Source organism: Solanum verrucosum, unplaced genomic scaffold (genome assembly GCF_900185275.1).
Source record: "Solanum verrucosum unplaced genomic scaffold, falcon-dt-bn FXZP01000203.1, whole genome shotgun sequence".
Lineage (NCBI taxonomy): Eukaryota > Viridiplantae > Streptophyta > Magnoliopsida > Solanales > Solanaceae > Solanum > Solanum verrucosum.
Genome location: NW_026020815.1, coordinates 1470895 through 1493299, shown reverse-complemented (window position 1 = coordinate 1493299; position 22405 = coordinate 1470895). Strand labels below are relative to the sequence as shown.

At 32.9% G+C, this 22405-nt stretch overlaps 2 protein-coding genes across 2 annotated transcripts; both read left to right on the top strand.

The window, feature by feature from the left end:
• The first annotated feature begins 629 nt into the window (after positions 1-629).
• On the top strand, positions 630-5388 carry LOC125813392 (acyl-acyl carrier protein thioesterase ATL3, chloroplastic-like). The gene is made up of 5 exons (XM_049492895.1): positions 630-859; positions 1027-1136; positions 1214-1323; positions 1487-1582; positions 5164-5388. The coding sequence occupies exons 1-5, from the start codon at positions 684-686 to the stop codon at positions 5296-5298; spliced, it is 627 nt and encodes a 208-aa protein (XP_049348852.1). The 5' UTR covers positions 630-683; the 3' UTR covers positions 5299-5388.
• A 13615-nt stretch (positions 5389-19003) lies between these two features.
• Positions 19004-20133, top strand: LOC125813396 (acyl-acyl carrier protein thioesterase ATL3, chloroplastic-like). Its single transcript, XM_049492900.1, has 5 exons — positions 19004-19179; positions 19368-19477; positions 19564-19673; positions 19818-19913; positions 19999-20133. Exons 1-5 carry the CDS (start codon positions 19004-19006, stop codon positions 20131-20133), a joined length of 627 nt encoding a protein of 208 aa, XP_049348857.1.
• Positions 20134-22405: the final 2272 nt, after the last annotated feature.

Here is a 22405-nt window from a genome sequence, read left to right as displayed (position 1 = left end):
TATTCTAGAAACAAGGTCATTTGAGACTTGTGTTTTTCTTTTGAATCAATTGTAATACTTTAGAGGCTTGTACACGTGACAACCAGATTTTGGGGTTTTTTTTTTTTTTTGTTGATTATTAAATTTTCGCATTTTATTGTAGTGGTTGAGTTTTAGGCTGACTTGTCTTGGTGGGATAAGACGAGTGCCGTCACGTCCATTTTTGGATCGTGACAACAATCCACAAACATGTTATTTGTATTTCATTCTCTGCTATGATGAATCAAGACAAGCAAAAAAGGACATCCCTTCACTTTGATGTTCGTAGATTGATTGTGCGTGTTGTTGTTTCTTGAAATATGCAGTTAAATTTTAATTGGGTTAGAAAATTTGAGTCAAGTTAAATAGATTGAGTTACGATCCATTATTTAATCCATTTTAATTCAAATAAACTTTAAGCAAAATAAAATATTGTCTCATTTATTTATTCGTCTGTCTTACGCCTTGCCATTAATGAAAATCTTAGTGTCATTCATTTACGATCGTTTATTTGGCACCCGTCCTAGCAAGTAGGTAGCATTTATTACCCAAATAAGACGGTTGAGCAATAAACATTAACGCCTAAAATCTACGTATACATAGTCAACAGATTTCCCAATATTTGCAATTTCCTTCTCTTCTATACTTCTGAAATTTTTCGTCAAATGTCTCATTCCGTCTGCATTGCACCCAACCCACTGTTGCTGAATCATCGGCCACCACCGTCTACATTTCCGTTCATCCCTCACCGGCAACTCCCGCTCCCAAATTTACAGTTATCGTCCCATAAATCGAGGAGTTTTGAAGCTCATAATGCATTCGATCTCAAAGGTACCCAAGGGTATGTATGTTCAGTGGCAGTACACAGAATTTTTCGTTACCTTTTAAAATAAGTACCAACAAATAAAACAACGTAACACAATATTAAAAAAAGAACAAAAACCTCTTATAATTTCATTTTTTTTTTTCCTATTGGTATGAGTTTACATTTATCTGTGAACTTTGCAGAATGGGTGATCAGCTCTATCAACATGAAGTTGAACTCAAAGTCAGGGACTATGAATTGGATCAGTTTGGTGTTGTAAACAATGCTACTTATGCAAGTTATTGTCAACATTGTAAGGTTTACTGTTTCGATAATCGATCGTACACATATGACAATATTTGAACACTTATTTTTCAATAAATGAAACAGGTCGTCATGAGTTTCTTGAAAAGATTGGTGTAAGTGTTGATGAAGTATGTCGCAATGGTGATGCATTAGCAACAACAGAGCTTTCACTTAAGTATCTAGCACCTCTAAGGGTATGTCGAATTTCATCCTGTTAATTGGTTCATGTATTTGTTAGTTTTGTCAATTGTATATAGTTTTTACCATACTACTTCAAGTCAAATTTGGAGTATTCAAAAAATTTGGAGATCCAACTATAAAAACACAGGCAACCTGATATAACATTGTTTTGTTTAGAGTGGAGACAGATTCGTGGTGAAGGTGCGAATATCCCGCTCTACAGCAGCTCGATTGTTTTTCGAGCATTTCATCTTCAAGCTTCCAGATCAAGAGGTTAGTTACCTCTATTATCACTCAACTAGTTAACATGTTCGCGCTTCGCACGATCATAACAACTATTTTTAAGATAAAAAATTTCTTATAAATTAGCACATACTAAAAAAGAAGAAATATGATCAATACTTAGATCAAAATTTTAAAATGTTTATCATAATTATTTCAATTTTTAAGATATAGTTTTCTTATTATTTTGTTGGGGTGAAAAGAACATGTTTTTTATTTTGAAAAAAAAATACTAACTTAATTTTCTGCTTAATTTTCTATTTGCCGTTGATCATCAAATAAAACATAAATAATTTGTCCTCCTCATATTTTAAAAGAATGGATGCTTATTTAATGAGGAACTACTGAACTTAGACCTTTTATAATATCATTCCTCAATATGATTTTTTGTTAAAAAAATCATACTTGTATGTAATCTTTTTTAAAAAGTCTTATTTTTTTAAAATAATTGTGCAAGTTAAAATATGAAAATTAACAAAAAAAACATGTCAATAGTAATACAAAGGAAAGAACAACTAACTATTTTCTAATAAAATGAAAGATAAATATATAAAATCGTAATGATAAAATTGAAAAGCAATTAATAGTAATGTTTCAACAAACAACTCGAAACAAAATTATATCGTTATTTTTATTTGTTTTAATTATCAAAGAATAATTATACAAATAATAAATAATGAATATTTTAACTCTTGAGGAGTTACAAAACTCACTAAATATGTAATTATTTAGAGAAAATCAAATTTTAAATTATGACAAAAAAAAAGAAAGAGAAAAAGAATAAATAGGACTCTTAGTATATAAGAGTTTTTGCTAGTGTCTATTTTTATATCATATTAAAATTATTTATAATTTTTTTTCGTCTTCACACAAATAAAAAAAGTTTATATTTATATCTCAATATATTTCACTAAAATAGTACTTCATTTCATTTTAGTGTGGATTTTGTATGTTTCGTTGTGGTACGTTTTATTTAATTACTAAAAAGTTAGAAAATAGAAAAATATATTTCATTATTTTAGTACAAACTTTAAAAATCTTGAGTTTTAATAAATAATATATACTCCCTCTATTTCAAAATAAGTGAATTGTTGAGCCCTTTTTATAGTTCAAAATAAGTGAATTGTTCAAAGTTTAAGAGATATGTTGAACAATTCTTCCATTTTCCCCCTCATTTACACGTTAAATAATTATAAAAGAAATGACTTTTTGAATACAAAAATATGTGCATAGCGTCATCGGGAAGATAAATCATTTATTTTTAAAGTTATTTAGAACGCTCATTTATGTAATAGATAAATGACTTAATTTTGAGCAATTTTAATATATGATGTAAATGAAAGAAAACTGAGAAGTCTTAAAAAGAGAGAAAAAATTAGGTAAAAAGTAATTGAGGAGACATGTTATTTTAGTAAAAAATATAAATAGATAAAGATTTTTGTAAGTCATGAGATGGATCAAAGTTAGAGTATGTCTTGTTACCAAGCTTACAACCACAAATAAAGAAAAAACATATGCATCCGTGAAAATGTTCTACATGTAAACCTTGAATAGCTAATGTGCAAATGATAGATTAAAATTTAAAGCCATCATATTTTGGAAAAACTAAATGTAGAGGTAATGAAGAGAATCATAGAAAGGAGTTGAGGAGATATGTCATTTAAGTAGTAAATGTGAATAAATGGAGGTTTTTGTAATTTATGAGTTGTAATTATATGTAATAAATTTTATAAATTTTTTTAATTATCAAACAAATTAATTAATGAAGAGAGTGAACGATTTTTTTAGTTTCATAATAACTTAAACAAATATCAATTTTCTCTATGTATAATTATTTTTATACTTTTAGTATTTCTTAACTTAAGAAAATATGTTCATTGTAATTGGATATTTGCAGAACAAACTTGGTTCATTCTAAAAAAATTCATTAAATTAGAAGAATTAAATGTTTTGTGAAAATTGAATCCAACAATCATATATAAAGGCTAATTTTACACAAGTGATAACAAATGCAAAACAAAAATTTAATGGAGGGGATCTCATCTCCTTTTTAGTCAATTCGAATTTCACAAAAGAAAGAAATGCGTTATATCATCCAAATTAGATTGAAAAGAAGCGGATAAAGCTAAACAAAAGATGATGGAATCTTGATCGAAAAATTATGTCATATTAACATGTTATATACATAATATATATCAATAGAGAATATGGATTGTATATGCAAAAGACAAAAAATTATATAATGAAAATATTTTTTTTTAAATTTAAGCAACAAAATAATCAGTTGAAGATCATGTTGACCTTGATACAAAAAATGTGCTTTGCAATATAATCTTGTTCTTGAAGGGTACACATCTTGATGGATAAATAATTAATTGAAAAATTATGTAAGCAACAATAAGTACATCTATATATTTGTATGTTATTGAAACTTCTACTTTTTAAAATTTTAATCTGGCCAACTCTTGATCAATCTGCCACCACCATTGAACTTTCTTCTTCATTTTGATGACTTGTAGCAAATTATTTTTTGATCATCTCCTTTGACGAATCTTACACCGCCTTCAAACTTTCTTCTTCATCTTGATAAATTTTTGTTTGGCTATTGTAACACAAGAAGAAATTCTAAAAAATATATCTATAATCTTCATAAAAGCTGGAAAAAAAATACTAACAATATGAAGTTGGAGAAAATAGAAATGAACATGCAACAACACCATAGAGGATTGTTATTTATAGATTATTTAAATCATAAAAGTTAAGTAGAAGGAGGTTGAGGAGACAATGTTATTTAATTAGAAAATTCAAATAGGTGGAGGTTTTTTTGTAACTTTCATATGATATAATTATATAATTATATGTAATGAATATGATTGAATTTTTTACTTATTTAATAAATTGATTAATGGAAAAAAATGAATGAAAAAACTCAAAAAAGGAGAAAAAAGATAAATAGGTTTCTAGGCCATTGAGAGGTGCCACATCACCTTGTTTATATCTAGCTTTATTATATATATAGATAGATTGTATAAATAAATATGTGACAATAGATAAAAAAAAATTAAGAAAACAATTTCATTAGAGAAGGAATAAGATAAGAAAATGTACTACTACTTATTTTCAGGAATAACAACAGCTTCTTGGGTCTTTTGCCTTTTCGATAGGACTAAATATGACATGTAAATTGTAATAATAACTAAATTAATGGATGAAATTTAGGGGAAGAATTAAATATTTGCAACCATAAAATGAGCTTCACATATTGTTGCCTCTTCATTTGCGGTATACTGTAACGTACATATACATAAAATAATAAAGGAATTAATGGAAGAATTTAAAGGGAAATGATCAATAGAGGGTATTTATTTAATTTAATCAATATATTAAGATGATAATAGAGAAAAAGGTAAAAAAAAATGACAAAATATAAATACAAATGCTGGCCTAAGAGGGGTGCCACATCAACGCTCTCATATCCAGCTTTATATATATATATATATATATATATATAGATTACAAAGAGTCACTTTATACTTGTCAAATCTTACTGTATTTTCTTAAAATTTTCACAGCCTATATTGGAGGCAAGAGGAATAGCAGTGTGGCTTAATAGAAGTTACCGTCCTATCCGAATTCCGTCAGAGTTCAGTTCAAAATTTGTTCAGTTCCTTCACCAGAAGAGTTGCGGTACACAACACCGTCTCTAGACCCTACTTGTGGAATTAGTGCTTGAAATATCTAACTACATTTTATCTTCAATAAATTGAAATGTGCACTTTTAATTTCTTTACTTGTGAGAGTAATAATAAATTTACTTTGATTATCAATTGCTCACTATTTAATTATTTGTGTTATACTATTAAATTTGTATTGTTACTCTATTTGATTGTAAACAGAGGACTGTCATAATTTGGCCCAATTTTTGTTGTTTAAGTTCCACTCAATTTCCAATTTAACTCTTCCAGATTTTAATGTTAAAAGTCAAGAATTATACTTTTTTTTGTCAAACAAATCATTCTAAGTCTTTGTTCTTTTTCAAGGGAAGTTTAAAGTTTATAAAACGCATCATACATAAACATGATCCTTAACATGATTTCAGCCGGTAACTATGGTCTTTAACTTTGGGTGTGCACAAGTAGACATTTAATCTTGTATAAAACTGAACGAGTAGATACACGTGTCCTACGTGTCATAATACACGTAGGACACCACATAGGACACAAAATTGCCCAGTAGGACGCCACATAGGACGAATGTGTATAGTTGTTCAATTTTATACAAGTTTTAAGTGTCTAGTTGTGCACATCTAAAGATAAGAGACATAAATGTCAATTGAGACAAAGTTAAAGAGCACTGCACACCTCCAATGGACATACATGTTTCCACCTTTCTTTGGAGCTAGAGTCACCACAATAGTGTTTTTATCTTCCAGCTGGGCAATGTCCTCCAGCAGTTCAGTTATCGCCAGGTGGAAAGTAACAGTCGCAACATGATTGGTCTCATTAGCTCAATGAACATGTGGCAAGCTAGTATAACTGCCCACAAACTTTATCAACGAAATTCCACTCATAAGTAAGTTCACATCGTGATCTAAGTTCCATTTCCCATCGAGTATCAGTATCACACTAGACAAGTAAATAGATCAATCAATCAACTACATGTCAATCCCAAACAAAGTGAAAAGATTATAAATCGACTCTCTTTAAAGAGATGTACACAATAGCAAGACGAAGAATTAAAGGCGATGGTCCAGACTTCAGGACAGAGAGCTGCAGCAAAGTGGAAGAGCCAGACCGAACCAGTCTAATACAATCAAAGTCTTCATCTTCCATTCTAACTCCATGATGACATGGAAATGCAAAATTGATTTTTCGATCAATAAAAGAAAGTATTTTATAAATATTCACAGCATTAAACATGCTAAGCATGTAAAGAGTTCACTGATTCTACTTCAGGCTAAAGAATGACTTGAAGATGAACAATGTGTAGAAACCTAAACCACCTAAACAATAACCAGGTTCTTGTTGGATTACTAAAACCAGTGTTATCAAAGCCAAAAAGTGCAAAAAAGCTCTAAGGTCTGTGGGGTAAATAAAGCGTGGATTTTAATGAAAAATGATGAAAAGAGAGAAGAATACAAATATATATATTTAGTTCAACACTAATAATTATAAACATAAATGACAAAGATATCACCAAAGAAATTGATTTTTTTAATGATAAAGTGAAATATCAATTATTTAGTGTCACTTCTTCATAAGAGGCTACTTGGCAAGGAAACATTTGTCTGAGAACCTTGATGACGACATTAGAGCCCACCTAAAGTGAGGCAAAACGCTCAACACGTTTTGAGCCTCGCTTCAGGGCTTAAGCGCGTCTTTGATAACACTGACTAGAAAGAAATAGTAACAAAATGGAACATATTTTTATTGTGGAAAACCTCCTTGCTCAAGGGAAGAAAAACCACGACCTACACCTCATAGGATTTCACCAAACTTCACGAACTTCAAAGAGCAACTTTAGATTACTACTCTATAATCAAAGGGACTAATTCTAGTGACTCACCTCAACAGTTTACTCAAACTGTTCCATGATTAATTATAATTGTATAATCTACCCTCCAAGAAGCCAAACCCACTTCTTGTTACTCACACTAACTAACTATAGTTGTGCACTCTTCTCTCCGAGAAGTCAAACATACTTCTTGTTACAATTCTTTCTAATGATTAACTATAACCGTTTTCTCTACTTTCCAAGAGGTCAAATCCACTTTGTGTTACAATTCTCACAAATTCTCTTTCACACTTAGAACAATTATCCCTAAACAACAATTCTAAGATGAGACTATGCAAACTAAGCTTTAGAAAGAAAACCTAACTCTAGTTCTTTTTTCTTCTGTCATCTTCCTCTTTTTAGCCGCACAAGCTCTTGTTGCAAAATATTCTCAATTTATGATTGTGCAAAAAACTGTGTCTCCTCTTTAATGATCCTTTTATAAGGGTGGATTAGACCCTAGTTAATCCTACAAGGTAAGTAATTCTTTTTCCTCAAAAAGTTTTCCGTTCCTTATAAGGAGTCTTGTGCACTTGTTTCCCTTATTTAAGAGTCTTTGTCTTATAAGGAGTCTTCTGCACTTCTTTTCTTTATGTAGGATTGTCTTTGTCTTTTAAAATTTCTTCTGCACTTTTTTTCCTTATTTAGGAGTCTTTGTCTTTTGATAAGGTTTCTTTGTTCTCGCATTGGTTCTGCTAGTGGATTGTGAACCTGGTTCACTTTGTTCGATTTCTCAGTTCTCGCGTTAGTTCTGCTACTGAATTGTGAACCTGATTTACTTTGTCTGAATTACTTTGGCATTATCAAAACCTGTTCAAAAAGTTGTCGTGTAATTACAATGTAATACAAAAACTTTGTTACCGATTACTATGTTGTATATAGTACCTAAAAACTTTGTACCGATTACTTTGTTTCATTTTGAGTGCTTGGAAATGGGTCGAACTTGACGATCACCAGTAAAAAATTGAAATTAACTATAAAGGTCATCACTCATTTGTTGTTATTTTGTTCGTAGCTAACGAAAATCTATCGCTAATTCATCACCGATTAGGATCAACAAAAATTTTGCCACTTAACTATGAAATTTGTCCATCGCTAAATTCTATTTTTTTTGGTTATAATGGATCAAGAATTTCATTCTTTCACAACACCTTACCCATTTCCTATCTTGTCTTTATGATATCCCTGATCATCACTCATTTGTTGCTATTTTGTTCGTAGCTAACGAAAATCTATCGCTAATTCATCACCGAATAGGATCAACAAAATTTTTGCCACTTAACTATGAAATTTGTCCATCGCTAAATTCTATTTTTTTTTGTTATAATGGATCAAGAATTTCATTCTTTAACAACACTTTACCCATTTCCTATCTTGTCATCATGATATCTGTTGGGAAAACGCGGACAAGCACAAAAATATATATGTAAAAGTAATGGAAATAAGAAGGGAAAATAATGGCACCAAGAATTTTACGTGGAAACTCTTCTAAATAAGGGAAAAACCACTGACCAAGATGAGCAACTGATATTACTATTGTAAGGAATTTTACACTGTAGTCACGAATACAATACTCAAAGTGACTACTACACACTCAAAAGGAATAACACTCTTTTGATTTTCACCTTACTAAAATATCGCTCACACTCTATTTTTTGTCACAGACTATTTTTCTTGTATAGTCTATGGAATACCTCACTTTGCTCTCAAAATGGTTTTTTCTCTCTAACTTGGTGTGTTTTACAAATGAGCAAAGGGCTCTCTATTTATAGGAGAAATCTACTCCTAATTATGTCACCAATGACATAATGAAAATACCAAAGTTTCAAACTTTGCAACTATGTAGTTATCTTGATAAGAATTAGTTGGTATGTAGTTGTACCAACTTAAGACTTTAACAAAAATGGGGGCTGGAACCCCACAATATCCCTGATCATCCTCCTTATACTTGAGTAACTCATCTCTTCGTGTAAATTTTGTACCTTTCATTATGATTAATTGTTGTAAATGATTTTGGATCTATCATACATATCCGTAATAGACCTAATGTAAGCCACAAGTACACCTTTAGACTCCAAACACTTCTAAGGGACCTCCTTAGAGACTTTATTATACATCTTTTCTTGGTCAATGAACACCATTTGTGAGTCTTCTTCTTATTGTACCTATATTACTCCAACAATCTCCTTACAAGATGAATAACTTCTATAGTCGAACACCCTAGTGTTATTCCAACTCGATCGGCCTATTCTTCAATATCCCTATATTCCAAGATCCAACTAACAATATAGGAACTCCATTTATGCCCTTACCGGCCACCCCTACCCCAAACCCTAATTGAGGACACAATCTTAAATTACTAACATACCCAAAAGCCACTAATGCAAGTTATAAAAATAGTCAAGTGTAAAAATAATAATCAAGAAAGCAACTAACAAGCAAACCATGAATCAAGGTAGTCAGACTAACAAGCCAATAACAAAATGGGAAAGAAAGAATGGTCAAATAATGAAACAAGAAAGACAAAATACATAAATAAAATACAAGTAAGAATGATTGAGCATAGAATAAACAATCGATACAAATTAATTTACTATACCTAATAGCAACATAAAGTATCAGATCAAAAATGATAAAATAACAAAGCAATAGTAACAAAATTATCTAAATAAAATGACACAGCTAGAATGACGAAACACAAATTGAACAATCAATTCAATGCAATTCAATTCAAAATACCTAATAGAAAAATTAAATAATAGAGCAAGAATGCTAAAATTGTTAGGGTTTTGTCCTGATTTTCTTACCTTATTTGAAGTTTATTTTTTCCTAAAAGAAAAGACAAAACATTACCATAAATGTTTTTACTTTTCTTAAAAGGAAAATATAATATTCTTCCATAATTGAGTTATTCTTTCCTTGGAAGAAAAGTTTGGAACTCTATAAATTGAAGACCCCTCTTCTCATATCAAAAACACGAGAGAATCCACAATGTAGTCAGTTAAGAGTCTTGTTTATGGGGAGATTTTCTCTTTAAACATATTTATGTTTTTTTTTCAATATTATATTAGTTTTATAATATGTAGGTCGTTTGACCAAACCATATTAATAATATATCTTTAGTATGTTTTTATTTGTCGTCTGATTTGTCAACCATATGATTTGCAAATTATAAGCTTCCGCATGACGCCCAATCGCCCTTCTTAACCCAACAAAAATAACTAGGCAAAAGTAATAAAATACCTAAATAAAATATCAAAACAAGAACAATAGAACATGAGTGTAGTCGAAGACTATTTAGATGAGTAGGACTGACCAAACGATGTCAGAACCATCGAAGCTCATCAAGAGGATGGATCAGATGAATTAGGTCATCCAAAACTCATTGTCGGAAAGGGTTTGATTCTGCTGTACTTGTTGCTTCATAGACGCAAAATATACACACATACACAAAGCGAGAGAGGAGGGAAGAGAGATATAAAAGTAAAGGGGGGATCTATAATGTCTGAACCAACAAGTATAGAAGAAGAGAATGAGCCCTTACTAAGCGAAATTCATTTTATTGCCTTATTTTGCTAATTTCAATGCTTTCATATCTTTGGTGTATGTGAATTTATTCATTATTAAGTTATTTATAAAGAATTATCATTCAAATTACAATATATATTTTTTGGGTCGATGAATATAGACCATGTTGTAGTATTAATTACAACTCCTTAATTAATTTTAGGTATCAAGAAAAGTATTCTACGAAGAAATAATTATACAGTTGATTGATTTGATAAAAAATATTTATATCTAATGATGATATTTAATGGAAGGTAAATTGACGCATGTGTACAAAAAATACTATAGGAGTAGAGTTTTAATGGAGGATAAGACTGTCACTCAACTTTAATGAGTGTTTTAATATTTCAACTTTTAAGTTTAAAGGCTTCTCGTTTTTAGTACAATATGATATGATATGACATTTCATAATATTTTAAATAAATTCTTAAAATATTTTAAACCTTTTTCGCCATGTTATGATCTTTTCTAGTTCACTGACTTATGAATTCATCGCAAACATTATCATACTAGTTCAATGCTCATAAAATGAGTATTCGATAACATTTTTAACATGATCTTTAAACTAAATAAATATCATAACGAAATAAATATTTTTCTTTATTAATGTGTATATTTATTACTGCTAAAAACTATTTTTCGTGTAGTGATCTCACATAGGAAAGGCCAAGAAAATCTATCATATGCCTTAACATTTCCTTTATCGTTTGTCTTGTTAATGTCTTGATCCATTTCCCTTGTTAGCTTCCATTGTAATTTTCCCTTCTTCTATCTGGTCGCATGTCCTACTTCTTGTTTGTCTTTCAAAAGGAGGGTTACTTCTATGTTTTCCTTTCCCCCTTGTGATTGTTTTCATCCCTCTTCAGGGTCTGTTTGCAACAAAATTTAAACATATGGAAAATAAATAAATCACACAAATAAAATCTGAAGAAACATGAATATTTTATATAGTGCGGTACAATTCTGTTCCTCCCTTACTTCTACTCTCCTAAGATTTATCTATGATTCAAGGGCCGTTAGTGGCGTATTTCTCGAACTAGGATGATTTAGATTTGACCTCTATATGAATCATGACTTTTGTGAAATATTCGAGATGCCTTTTAAGGAAATTTAGTACCCTTTATGAAGGCATGAACTAGGGTTTAGGGTTGAGTAGCCTCCAAGAATTCTAATTGAAACTGAACACACCTTCTAGAGTCCCAATTCGAATTGAACACGTCTTGTAGAGTCCCACAAAATTTCAATGTCTACCGGGTCTCCATCCTTTTGTTTATTAATCGTACGTTTCCTGAGACTAGTAAGACTAAATAAAAGATAACAAAAATGGGAGTAAATTGATACTTCATTTGTCCATTTTATTTGTCCAATATTATAAGAATAGATTTCCACTTTTAGTTGTCCAGTTTGAAAAATCAATTTTTTTTTATTTTATACCTAATTTTACCCTTATTTTGTAATTACTATTCATTCCCAATGCATTTTTAAAACATTGAATTCACTATATCCGAATGGAAATTCTTGACGACGAGGTTGTTGAATGAAATGGGGAAAGCTTTAAGATGCAAGAGAAGTTTTAGAAGAGATTTTATCGAAAACCTCTCTTTCATTCAAGGTATTGTTTGAGAATGCATTGTTGATAGATAGATAGATGCGGTGAGGGGGTGAAGGTGATTAAGAGGTTAGATGAGGTATTGAGGTTAGCCAAGAAAGAGACATAGCTCAATCCAACCTGTTATTGGGGTAGGGCTGTGATAAGATTTTTCAAGCCCATTTAAAATTGGGGTTTATGTGTCACGACCCGGGAGCACCCCCAAGTCGTAACAAGGCGTACTCGACCCCGAAGGGGTCTTATACAAGCCACATAGTCATTCATTGCATTCAATAATGATAATAGTGCGGAATTAAAAACTTAATTACATCCAAACATTCAAGCTTCATTAAAACAACTTTAAAAACACACAGCGGAAGTCTAAGTCTCACATGGCCATCTTAGACACAATCACAAAACATAAGTAGGTACACGGCCCTTTACAATCAAAAGAAGTCTATTAAGTCTATTACAAGAACCTTATCATAAAATTATAATAGAAAAGTCTTGTCCTCGACATATGAGGACATACCACAAGATCTTGGAAGAACTTCAAGTTCCAAGCTTACTATAGAACCCGCTCACTTTCCGGAACCTACACTAGTAGAAAATAGAGAAATATGGAATTAGCACAATTAAGTACTAAGTATGATGACCATGTAAAACATGCTTTAAAAAAGGGACATTTTGGCTAGAAATCATGCATTATGCCACTTTTGAAGTATCATGAACAGTTGCATAAAAGACATACAAGACAAGCATAAACATCAAGTAAGTCATAATATCACCTTTGAACAATATCAACATGAAAACATTTACCTTGGACCTTCACCTCAAGAAACCCTTATGCTATACCTCGTGCAATGTATGGATGGCGTCCCATACCACCATCCATACTAAGGCACCACATTAAGGTCACTTAAAGTAACTTATCATTCCTTTCTTTCACCTTTGCACAATATTCATACATAAGAGGTATATCATTAATTAAGACATGACAAGGGAAAATAACTCATAATATAACCCAAGTATAGCATGAATCTCATATTAAGCATTTGAGAGCCAACATTCTTTAATAACCTCATTTAGGCCACAATTGTGTCACATACATTAGGATTTAGAGAAACTCACTATGACCCTCTCCAAGCCTACTCGTGCAATGTATAGGTAGCATCCCATACTACTACCTACACTTTGTAGAGCCTATCAAGAAACCATAATGAAATCTCACATGATGGGAAGTAAGCATTTAACCGACATAGACCATGAAAGCTTGTCATGGAATCCGGTGTCATAAGTCCCCACACCGTAAAGAGGTGGTCTACTTGCCTAAGGAAGACCGGTATATATAGTTTAATGGATCCACTAGCTACCTATGCGGGCACATAGTTTATGGGATAAGGTAGACGATCATTGAAACTCATGCCTAACCATTGGGGGAGTTTCCATCTAACCAAATCCACTCGGTGCTTAGACTACATTCCCATCGAATAGTTCGTTACCTTGACATTATCACATATGAGAGGTGCCATTGGCCTACCAACTCCAAATTACATTCATTAACACGTGAAAGAGTGCTTTAAGCCTACCGGTTCAAGATTCATTTAGGAAAGCTCATTAACTCCTTTTGAAAGGGTGTCATGGGCCTACCGGTTCAAGTCTCATCATTAACCTTCATGGAAAGGTGCCATAGGCCTACCGACTCCAAGGTTCATTACTATCATTAATGGAAGGGTGCGATAAGCCTACCGATTCCAAGGTTCATTATTATCATGAGTGGAAGGGTGCTACTAGCCTACCGATCCGAGGATTCAACAACCAATAATATAATCATTTAAACAAGAAAATGATGCACAAGCTCTACCAATTCGAGATATGCAATAAATTGGAGAATCCTTCATATTCTATCATCAACATTCATGGGTGTCAAATTGAGAAAAATCCTTTCAATAATAACACATTTACGTTCATAACATGATCACATTAGCTCCATTAAATGCCCATTCATAAAAATGTCATGTAACACTTATATTTCTCATACTATGCCTTCAAGGTCATGGTCACAATACATTCCATAATTAAACACCTCCACCATAAGTGGATCAAACCAAGCAAGAACAATTTTTTTATCCATAATATGAGATTAAGCCAACTTACCATCCTCCAAAGCCATAATCAACAACACTCAAGTCCCAACCATTTTTCTTACCACAAGAGAATTCTTCCATAACTTGCCCATAAGGCCACAATCCTCAATTATCCATAAACCAACAATTCATCATAAATAGGTATAGAAAACCATATAAATCAACAATACAATCCAATCTAAACACAATTTCATCAACATTAAATCATAGGCATTAAACCCACTTCATTAGCAAATTCTAGGCTTTTAAATGAAAACATGGGTTCTTGAAGAAGTTTCATATAAAAATCATCTTAAAATCATAAATAGAACTTCAATTCACCAATATAATGACTTTGAAAACATTTTACCCATGAACCCATACCTAGAATAGAAAATAGAAGTTTTGTTCTTTGAAGACTTTTGAAACCCTTTTGAATGGACTCCTTGAAGGAAAGATAATCAAGGATCAAGGGTCACCATACCTTTGTTAAGATTCCCCAAAAAAATTGATGAAGAAACCACCTTCAATCCAAGCCCTAGCTCCAAGTTCTTTACCTTCTTAAAATGGAGGATTGTAGAGAGAAAAGTATTTGGGAGGAGGTGAGTTCTTTTTAATTCTAATTGGAGTGACTTAAAATGAAAGAATTTGGTCTAGAAGGGTTTTATAATTGCTAGGAAAGGCATATAATAAAAGGGGCTCAACTTAGGAAAATAAATAAGGACCCACTTAAAAGTTTCCACTAAACCCGTCTAAGCTCGTCTTTGCTGACAGTGCTTCACTATTTTGGGCATAACTTTTTACTCCGAGATCGGAAAAGGGCAAACTCGGTGGCGTTGGAAAGAGGACTCAGATACCTTTAATTGGATAGGTAATGTTCCACCTAATTCATTTTGAGCTAAAAGATATGACCATTTAAAGTTGACCCTCACTCCTAACTTAAAACTAAAAACTGTTTTTAGGGGACTGTTTTGAGGGTCTCGGTTCTAAATGATTTCATGACCTAGCTTAAGGTCTTGCTAGCTTATAAAGGTGATTAATCAACTAGCTAATCAACCCCTTAAGCCCTTAAACAACACTCCAAACTTCAACGACAAGACCCTTACAACTTACTAGTTCAAACGACTAGTTTCCGGACGTCACTGTCATTTCTCATCATTTCATCAAGTTCTCAACTCCAAACTCACATGTGAGGCTCTAGTTTCACTAGTTCGTTTTTTTTTGGGTCGTTACATTATGAGCCCAACCCATATAAGCCATTGGCCCTTGAGTCTTAGTGTCACTCCCCGAGCCTACACCATGGGTGGGACTGGCACTCGAAGACCATTGCTGGCCTCGAGCGAACCCTTGGCCTGGCTTACTTACTCAGTGGAAGACTTAAACATAAATACAATGATCAAATGAATTTACTCAAATAACTTAGTCAAATAGCTTAGAATGTTTAAGAGTCAACATTCAACTTGGCCAAAATGGCAGCCCATGTCTTAACATATGAAATGACAATGTAAAGACCTCCGACTACTAACTGTCTATGAAGCCTCTAAAACAAAGAGAGATGTTGGGACAGGACCCTTGATCATCCTAACATCTGAAAGACTAGAAAGCAAATAAAGGAGTCCTCCGGAATGCAAAGAGGCTCACCAACAGACTCTGATTGCTCAAGCTGGATCAACGAGGCGCTGGATGCTGATCCTAGTTACATGCGTCTGCATCATAATAAGATGCAGGTCAACTGGCATCAGTACATTGAATGTACGAGTATGCGAGTTGGAATAATAACAAACATAGGCAAGAAATGGAATCTGAAAGAAATACTTACCTTGGTTCTTCTCAACTCATGAATACTTAACTGAACTCAATTCCATATAAAGTAGTTTAAAACAAGTGCAATATAAAGAAAAGCTGTTTAAAAACATGATGTCAACTCTGTGTATATACAAGGATACAACGTAACTATGAAATGTATGTAAAAATACAATAAACTGATGTATATAAAAATACAATAACTTTTGTGGGTGTTTCTCTAACCGACAAACATCACTATGAGCCTAAGTGATGGTACAACGTTTTACCTCACGTTTTCAATGACCGTCCAATACTTGCCATCGGTATAGAACCTGAACTACTAAGTGGATCCACTAGTCTATGCTAAAAAGCACTAAGGAATCATCTAAAAAGTATGATCCTTTTTTAGCCCATGATGGCTACATGGTTTTATGGGGGCTTGCGTTAATATGAACTCGCGTCCCCATATCGATGCTCAATACAACTCCCAAAATATACTTAGTTTATATGTTTTTAAAAACTTCTTCTTTGGTTTGAGATAATTGCTCAAACTTAGCTTAAAAAGCTCTCTTGAAATCAATGTTCCATTTTCTTGCTCAAATGTGAAAACATTTATAACCTCTTTGGGAATACTTAGTTCCCTAATAGATTTTTGAGAAATGAACTCAACTCTTTACTATTTGCTTAACTTGGACTTAAGTCTTAAAACAAAGTTACAACGTTTGTTAAAGACTTATGGAAAACTTTATGAACTTCTCTTAACTTTGATCCTAACTTTCCTTGAATTGGATTTTGGATTCAAGGTTCATGATCTCATGTGTATGGATGATTTCATGATGTTTAGATGTACCTTAGAGTGTTGGAATTAACTAGAAAACATAGGTACATTGCTAAGGAACAAGTACGAAAAGGTGGGGAACGAATGGGGAGAGCTGGCGTCCCTGGCGCTATGAGAGGCGCGGGGAGCCAACCCTCAACATTCAGGGACTGGTTTGGGGTGCGCTGGCTGGCGCGGCTCCCCAAGGGTGAACATTCAGGTACCCTTTTAGGGCGCGCTGGCTTGTGCGACGCCCCACCCCCATACCCAGGTGTTTGACGAATTTTCTTCTCCGTTTTTCATCTCTAAACCCTCTAAATTCTAATGGTTCTTTCCCCAAACACTTTGAATCCTTTATACCCTCAATATATGATAGATTCAAACCAAAATTACACCCGGAAACATGAATCAAATCATCAAGAAACCTTAACAACACAACCTCCAAGAATTCAACGAAACTTTCAACAATGTTCATCAAGAACTCAATTTCTAATCATTCAAAGACTTAAATTCGCTGAATTGAATCATGTTTGGCATGTGGGTGAACTAACCCAACACTATGTAGTCTCACATACCTTGTAGGGATAACCCCCGACGAATTCCACAAGCCAAACTTCGACGATCTTGAACGTTCTTGTTTCTTCTTTTCCTTTGTCCTTAGCCCTAGCGTGAAATCCCAAATTCTAAAACTGACTAAAATCTGATTTGACCCATATTAAACTCCTAAAAACGGATTAAAATAATAGGGCAATGAAAAGACTAAAATACCCCTTAAAATCCGGATTGGACATTTCCTTAATCCAACAGCCCAACTTCCAAAGGAAATAACTCACTCATCCAAACTCGGAATCGCACAAAATTGGCGGCGTTGGAAAGATCATTCCAAGAGCTTTCAAACCATATCTGGAACTACACCTAAATCATCCTGAGCAAGGAGTTATGGTCGTTTGAAGTTGACCAAAACTCACTTTAACTTACTTAAAATTTTCCAGATTTCCTTATACTTTCCAAAAATGACTATTTTCAGATTTTAAAGTTCTTTCTAGTTGCGAGATGTTACACTTAGCTTGATTAGGGCCAGACTGGGGTCAACCCATGAGCCAAAACTATTTATTTAAGGGTAACTTACAACAATCTTACTAGTATATGAGATAATTACTTAAATGTATGCTATGTTGTAATATTACGAATCTTACCAAATTTTGGTACGTCCAGATATATGTATTTCAGGATACATGGACTAAAAATTAGGTTAATTTGTTCTAGATACACTTTATTCAAGTGAATTCACATGTATCTAGGATACATGGGCAAATCTCGCGCCCTTGCCTCCCTTTCATTTCACTCGCCACTCTCTTATCTCGCTCGCGTATCTGGGATGCATTACACCAGATACATGTATCTCGCGTAGCTAGTATCCTAGATACATGCTAATCACACTAGATTTTTTGCTAGTGTTATTGAAACAACACCATTGTTTGCCATATTTGATTTGAAAATCTTCTCATTTTCTTGATGTTATAGAATTTTAAGTTTGAAAAGAAAAAAAAAAAAGAAGGGCTAGGCATTGGCAGCGATTTTGGTGGGATTTTTTTTTTACCAGAAAATCACTGCCGGTGCAGCGATTTTGCGATTTAAAAAAAATAAATTAAAATTGCTACCTTGGCAGCAATTTTCGTTAATGTTTTTTTTTTTTAATCGCTGCTGTTGCGGCGTAATTATGAATTTTGTGGCAGCAATTTTGGTGGAAAAGTCAACCAATTTATAAATTTTTTTTAAAATGAAACATGTGAACTTTTGCTATTTTTAGGCCAGCATGTGAGTTGAAATTTTTTTTCCACCAAAATCGCTGGTATAAGACTTTTGAGCAATAAAAGAAGCATAAACACTAACACCTAGAATCTACATATACTTGGACAACAGATTTCCCAATATTTGCAATTTCCTTCTCTTCTACCTCCGAAATTTTTCGTCAAATGTCTCATTCCGTCTGCATTGCACCCAACCCACTGTTGCTGAATCATCGGCCACCACCGTCTACATTTCCGGTCATCCTTCACCGGCAACTCCCGCTTCCAAATTTACAGTTATCGGCCCGTAAATCGAGGAGTTTTGAAGCTCACAATGCATTCGATCTCAAAGGTACCCAAGGGTATGTGTATATATATCTATTACTTCCTCTGTTCAGTGGCAGTACATGGAATTTTTCGTTACCTTTTAAAACAAGTAACAATAAATAAAACAATGTAACACAATATTAAAAAAAGAACAAAAATCTCTTATAATTTCTTTTTTTTTTTCCTATTGGTATGAGTTTACATTTATCTGTGAACTTTGCAGAATGAGTGATCAGCTTTATCTACATGAAGTTGAACTCAAAGTCAGGGACTATGAATTGGATCAGTTTGGTGTTGTAAACAATGCTACTTATGCAAGTTATTGTCAACATTGTAAGGTTTACTGTTTCGATAATCGATCGTACACATATGACAATATTTGAACTTAAGTAAGACTTATTTTTTAATAAATGAAACAGGCCATCATGAGTTTCTAGAAAAGATTGGTGTAAGTGTTGATAAAATATGTCGCAATGGTGATGCATTAGCAACAACAGAGCTTTCACTTAAGTATCTAGCACCTCTAAAGGTATGTCGAATTTCATCCTGTTTATGGTTCATGTATTTGTTAGTTTTTTCAATTGTATATAGTTTTTACCATACTACTTCAAGTCGAATTTGGAGATCCAACTATAAAAACACGGGCAACCTGATATAACATTGTTTTGTTTAGAGTGGAGATAGATTCGTGGTGAAGGTGAGATTATCCCGCTCTACAGCAGCTCGATTATTTTTCGAGCATTTCATCTTCAAGCTTCCAGATCAAGAGGTCAGTTACCTCTATTATCATTCAATTACAAAGAGTCACATTATACTTTGTCAAATCTTACTGTATTTTCTTAAAATTTTCACAGCCTATATTGGAGGCAAGAGGAATAGCAGTGTGGCTTAATAGAAGTTACCGTCCTATCCGAATTCCGTCAGAGTTCAGTTCAAAATTTGTTCAGTTCCTTCACCAGAAGAGTTGCGGTACACAACACCGTCTCTAGATCTTACTTTGTGGAATTGGTGCTTGTAATATCTAACTACATTTGATCTTCAATAAATTGAAATGTACACTTTTAATCTCTTTACTTGTGAGAGTAATAGCAAATTGCTCACTATTTAATTATTTGTGTGTTATATTAAATTTGTATTGTTACTCTATTTGATTGTGAACAGAGCCAATTTTTATTGTGAAGTTCCCCTCAATTTCCAATTTAATTCTTCCAGATTTTACTGTTAAAAGTCAAGAATTATACTTTTTTTTGTCTAACAAATTATTCTAATCTTTGTGTTCTTTTTCAAGGGAAGTTTTAACACTGACTAGAAAGAAATAGTAACAAAACGGAACATAGATTATTTATCGTGGAAAACTTTCTTGCTCAAGGGAAGAGAAACCGCGACCTACACCTATTAGGATTTCACCAAACTTTACGAACTTCAAAGAGCAACTTTAGATTACCACTTCTTGTTACTCACACTAACTAACTATAGTTGTGCACTCTTCTCTCTGAGAAGTCAAACCTACTTCTTGTTACAATTCTTTCTAACGATTATCTATAACCGTTTTCTCTACTTTCCAAGAGGTCAAACCCACTTCGTGTTACAATTCTCACAAATTCTTTCACACTTATAACAATTATCCCTAAACAACAATTCTAAGATGAGACATGCAAACTAAGCTTTAGAAAGAAAACCTAACTCTAGTTCTTTTTTCTTCTGCCATCTTGCTCTTTTCAGCCGCACAAGCTCTTGCTGCAAAATATTCTCGATTTATGATTGTGCAAAAAACTGTGTGCCTCCTCTTTAATGATCCTTTTATAAGGGTGGATTAGACCCTAGTTAATCCTACAAGGTAAGTAATTCTTTTTCCTCAAAAAGTTTTCCGTTCCTTATAAGGAGTCTTGTGCACTTGTTTCCCTTATTTAAGAGTCTTTGTCTTATAAGAAGTCTTCTGCACTTCTTTTCTTTATGTAGGATTGTCTTTGTCTTTTAAAATTTCTTCTGCACTTTTTTTCCTTATTTAGGAGTCTTTGTCTTTTGATAAGGTTTCTTTGTTCTCGCATTGGTTCTGCTAGTGGATTGTGAACCTGGTTCACTTTGTTCGATTTCTCAGTTCTCGCGTTAGTTCTGCTACTGAATTGTGAACCTGATTCACTTTGTCTGAATTACTTTGGCATTATCAAAACCTGTTCAAAAAGTTGTCGTGTAATCACAATGTAATACAAAAACTTTGTTACCGATTACTATGTTGTATATAGTACCTAAAAACTTTGTACCGATTACTTTATTTTATTTTGAGTGCTTGGAAATGGGTCGAACTTGACGATCACCAGTACAAAATTGAAATTAACTATAAAGGTCATCACTCATTTGTTGCTATTTTGTTCGTAGCTAATGAAAATCTATCACTAATTCATCACCGAATAGGATCAACAAAAATTTTGCCACTTAACTATGAAATTTGTCCATCGCTAAATTCTATTTTTTTTGGTTATAATGGATCAAGAATTTCATTCTTTAACAACACCTTACCCATTTCCTATCTTGTCTTCATGATATCCCTGATCATCCTCCTTATACTTGAGTAACTCATCTCTTCGTGTAAATTTTGTACCTTTCATTATGATTAATTGTTGTAAATGATTTTGGATCTATCATACATATCCGTAATAGACCTAATGTAAGCCACAAGTACACCTTTAGACTCCAAACACTTCTAAGGGACCTCCCTAGAGACTTTATTATACATCTTTTCTTGGCCAATGAACACCATTTGTGAGTCTTCTTCTTATTGTACCTATATTACTCCAACAATCTCCTTACAAGATGAATAACTTCTATAGTCGAACACCCTAGTGTTATTCCAACTCGATCGGCCTACTCTTCAATATCCCTATATTCCAAGATCCAACTAACAATATAGGAACTCCATTTATGCCCTTACCGGCCACCCCTACCCCAAACCCTAATTGAGGACACAATCTTAAATTACGAACATACCCAAAAGCCACTAATGCAAGTTATAAAAATAGTCAAGTGTAAAAATAATAATCAAGAAAGCAACTAACAAGCAAAACATGAATCAAAGTAGTCAGACTAACAAGCCAATAACAAAATGGGAAAGAAAGAATGGTAAAATAATGAAACAAGAAAGACAAAATACATAAATAAAATACAAGTAAGAATGATTGAGCATAGAATAAACAATCGATTCAAATTAATTTACTATACCTAATAACAACATAAAGTATCAGATAAAAAATGATAAAATAACAA

Coding starts and splice junctions, on each gene's coding strand:
- LOC125813392 (XM_049492895.1), top strand. CDS start 684: ATGTCTCATTCCGTCTGCATTGCACCCAACCCACTGTTGCTGAATCAT. Junction 1,137..1,213: donor TGCAAGTTATTGTCAACATT/GTAAGGTTTACT, acceptor TAAATGAAACAG/GTCGTCATGAGTTTCTTGAA. Junction 1,583..5,163: donor TCAAGCTTCCAGATCAAGAG/GTTAGTTACCTC, acceptor AAATTTTCACAG/CCTATATTGGAGGCAAGAGG.
- LOC125813396 (XM_049492900.1), top strand. CDS start 19,004: ATGTCTCATTCCGTCTGCATTGCACCCAACCCACTGTTGCTGAATCAT. Junction 19,180..19,367: donor GATCTCAAAGGTACCCAAGG/GTATGTGTATAT, acceptor TGAACTTTGCAG/AATGAGTGATCAGCTTTATC. Junction 19,478..19,563: donor TGCAAGTTATTGTCAACATT/GTAAGGTTTACT, acceptor TAAATGAAACAG/GCCATCATGAGTTTCTAGAA.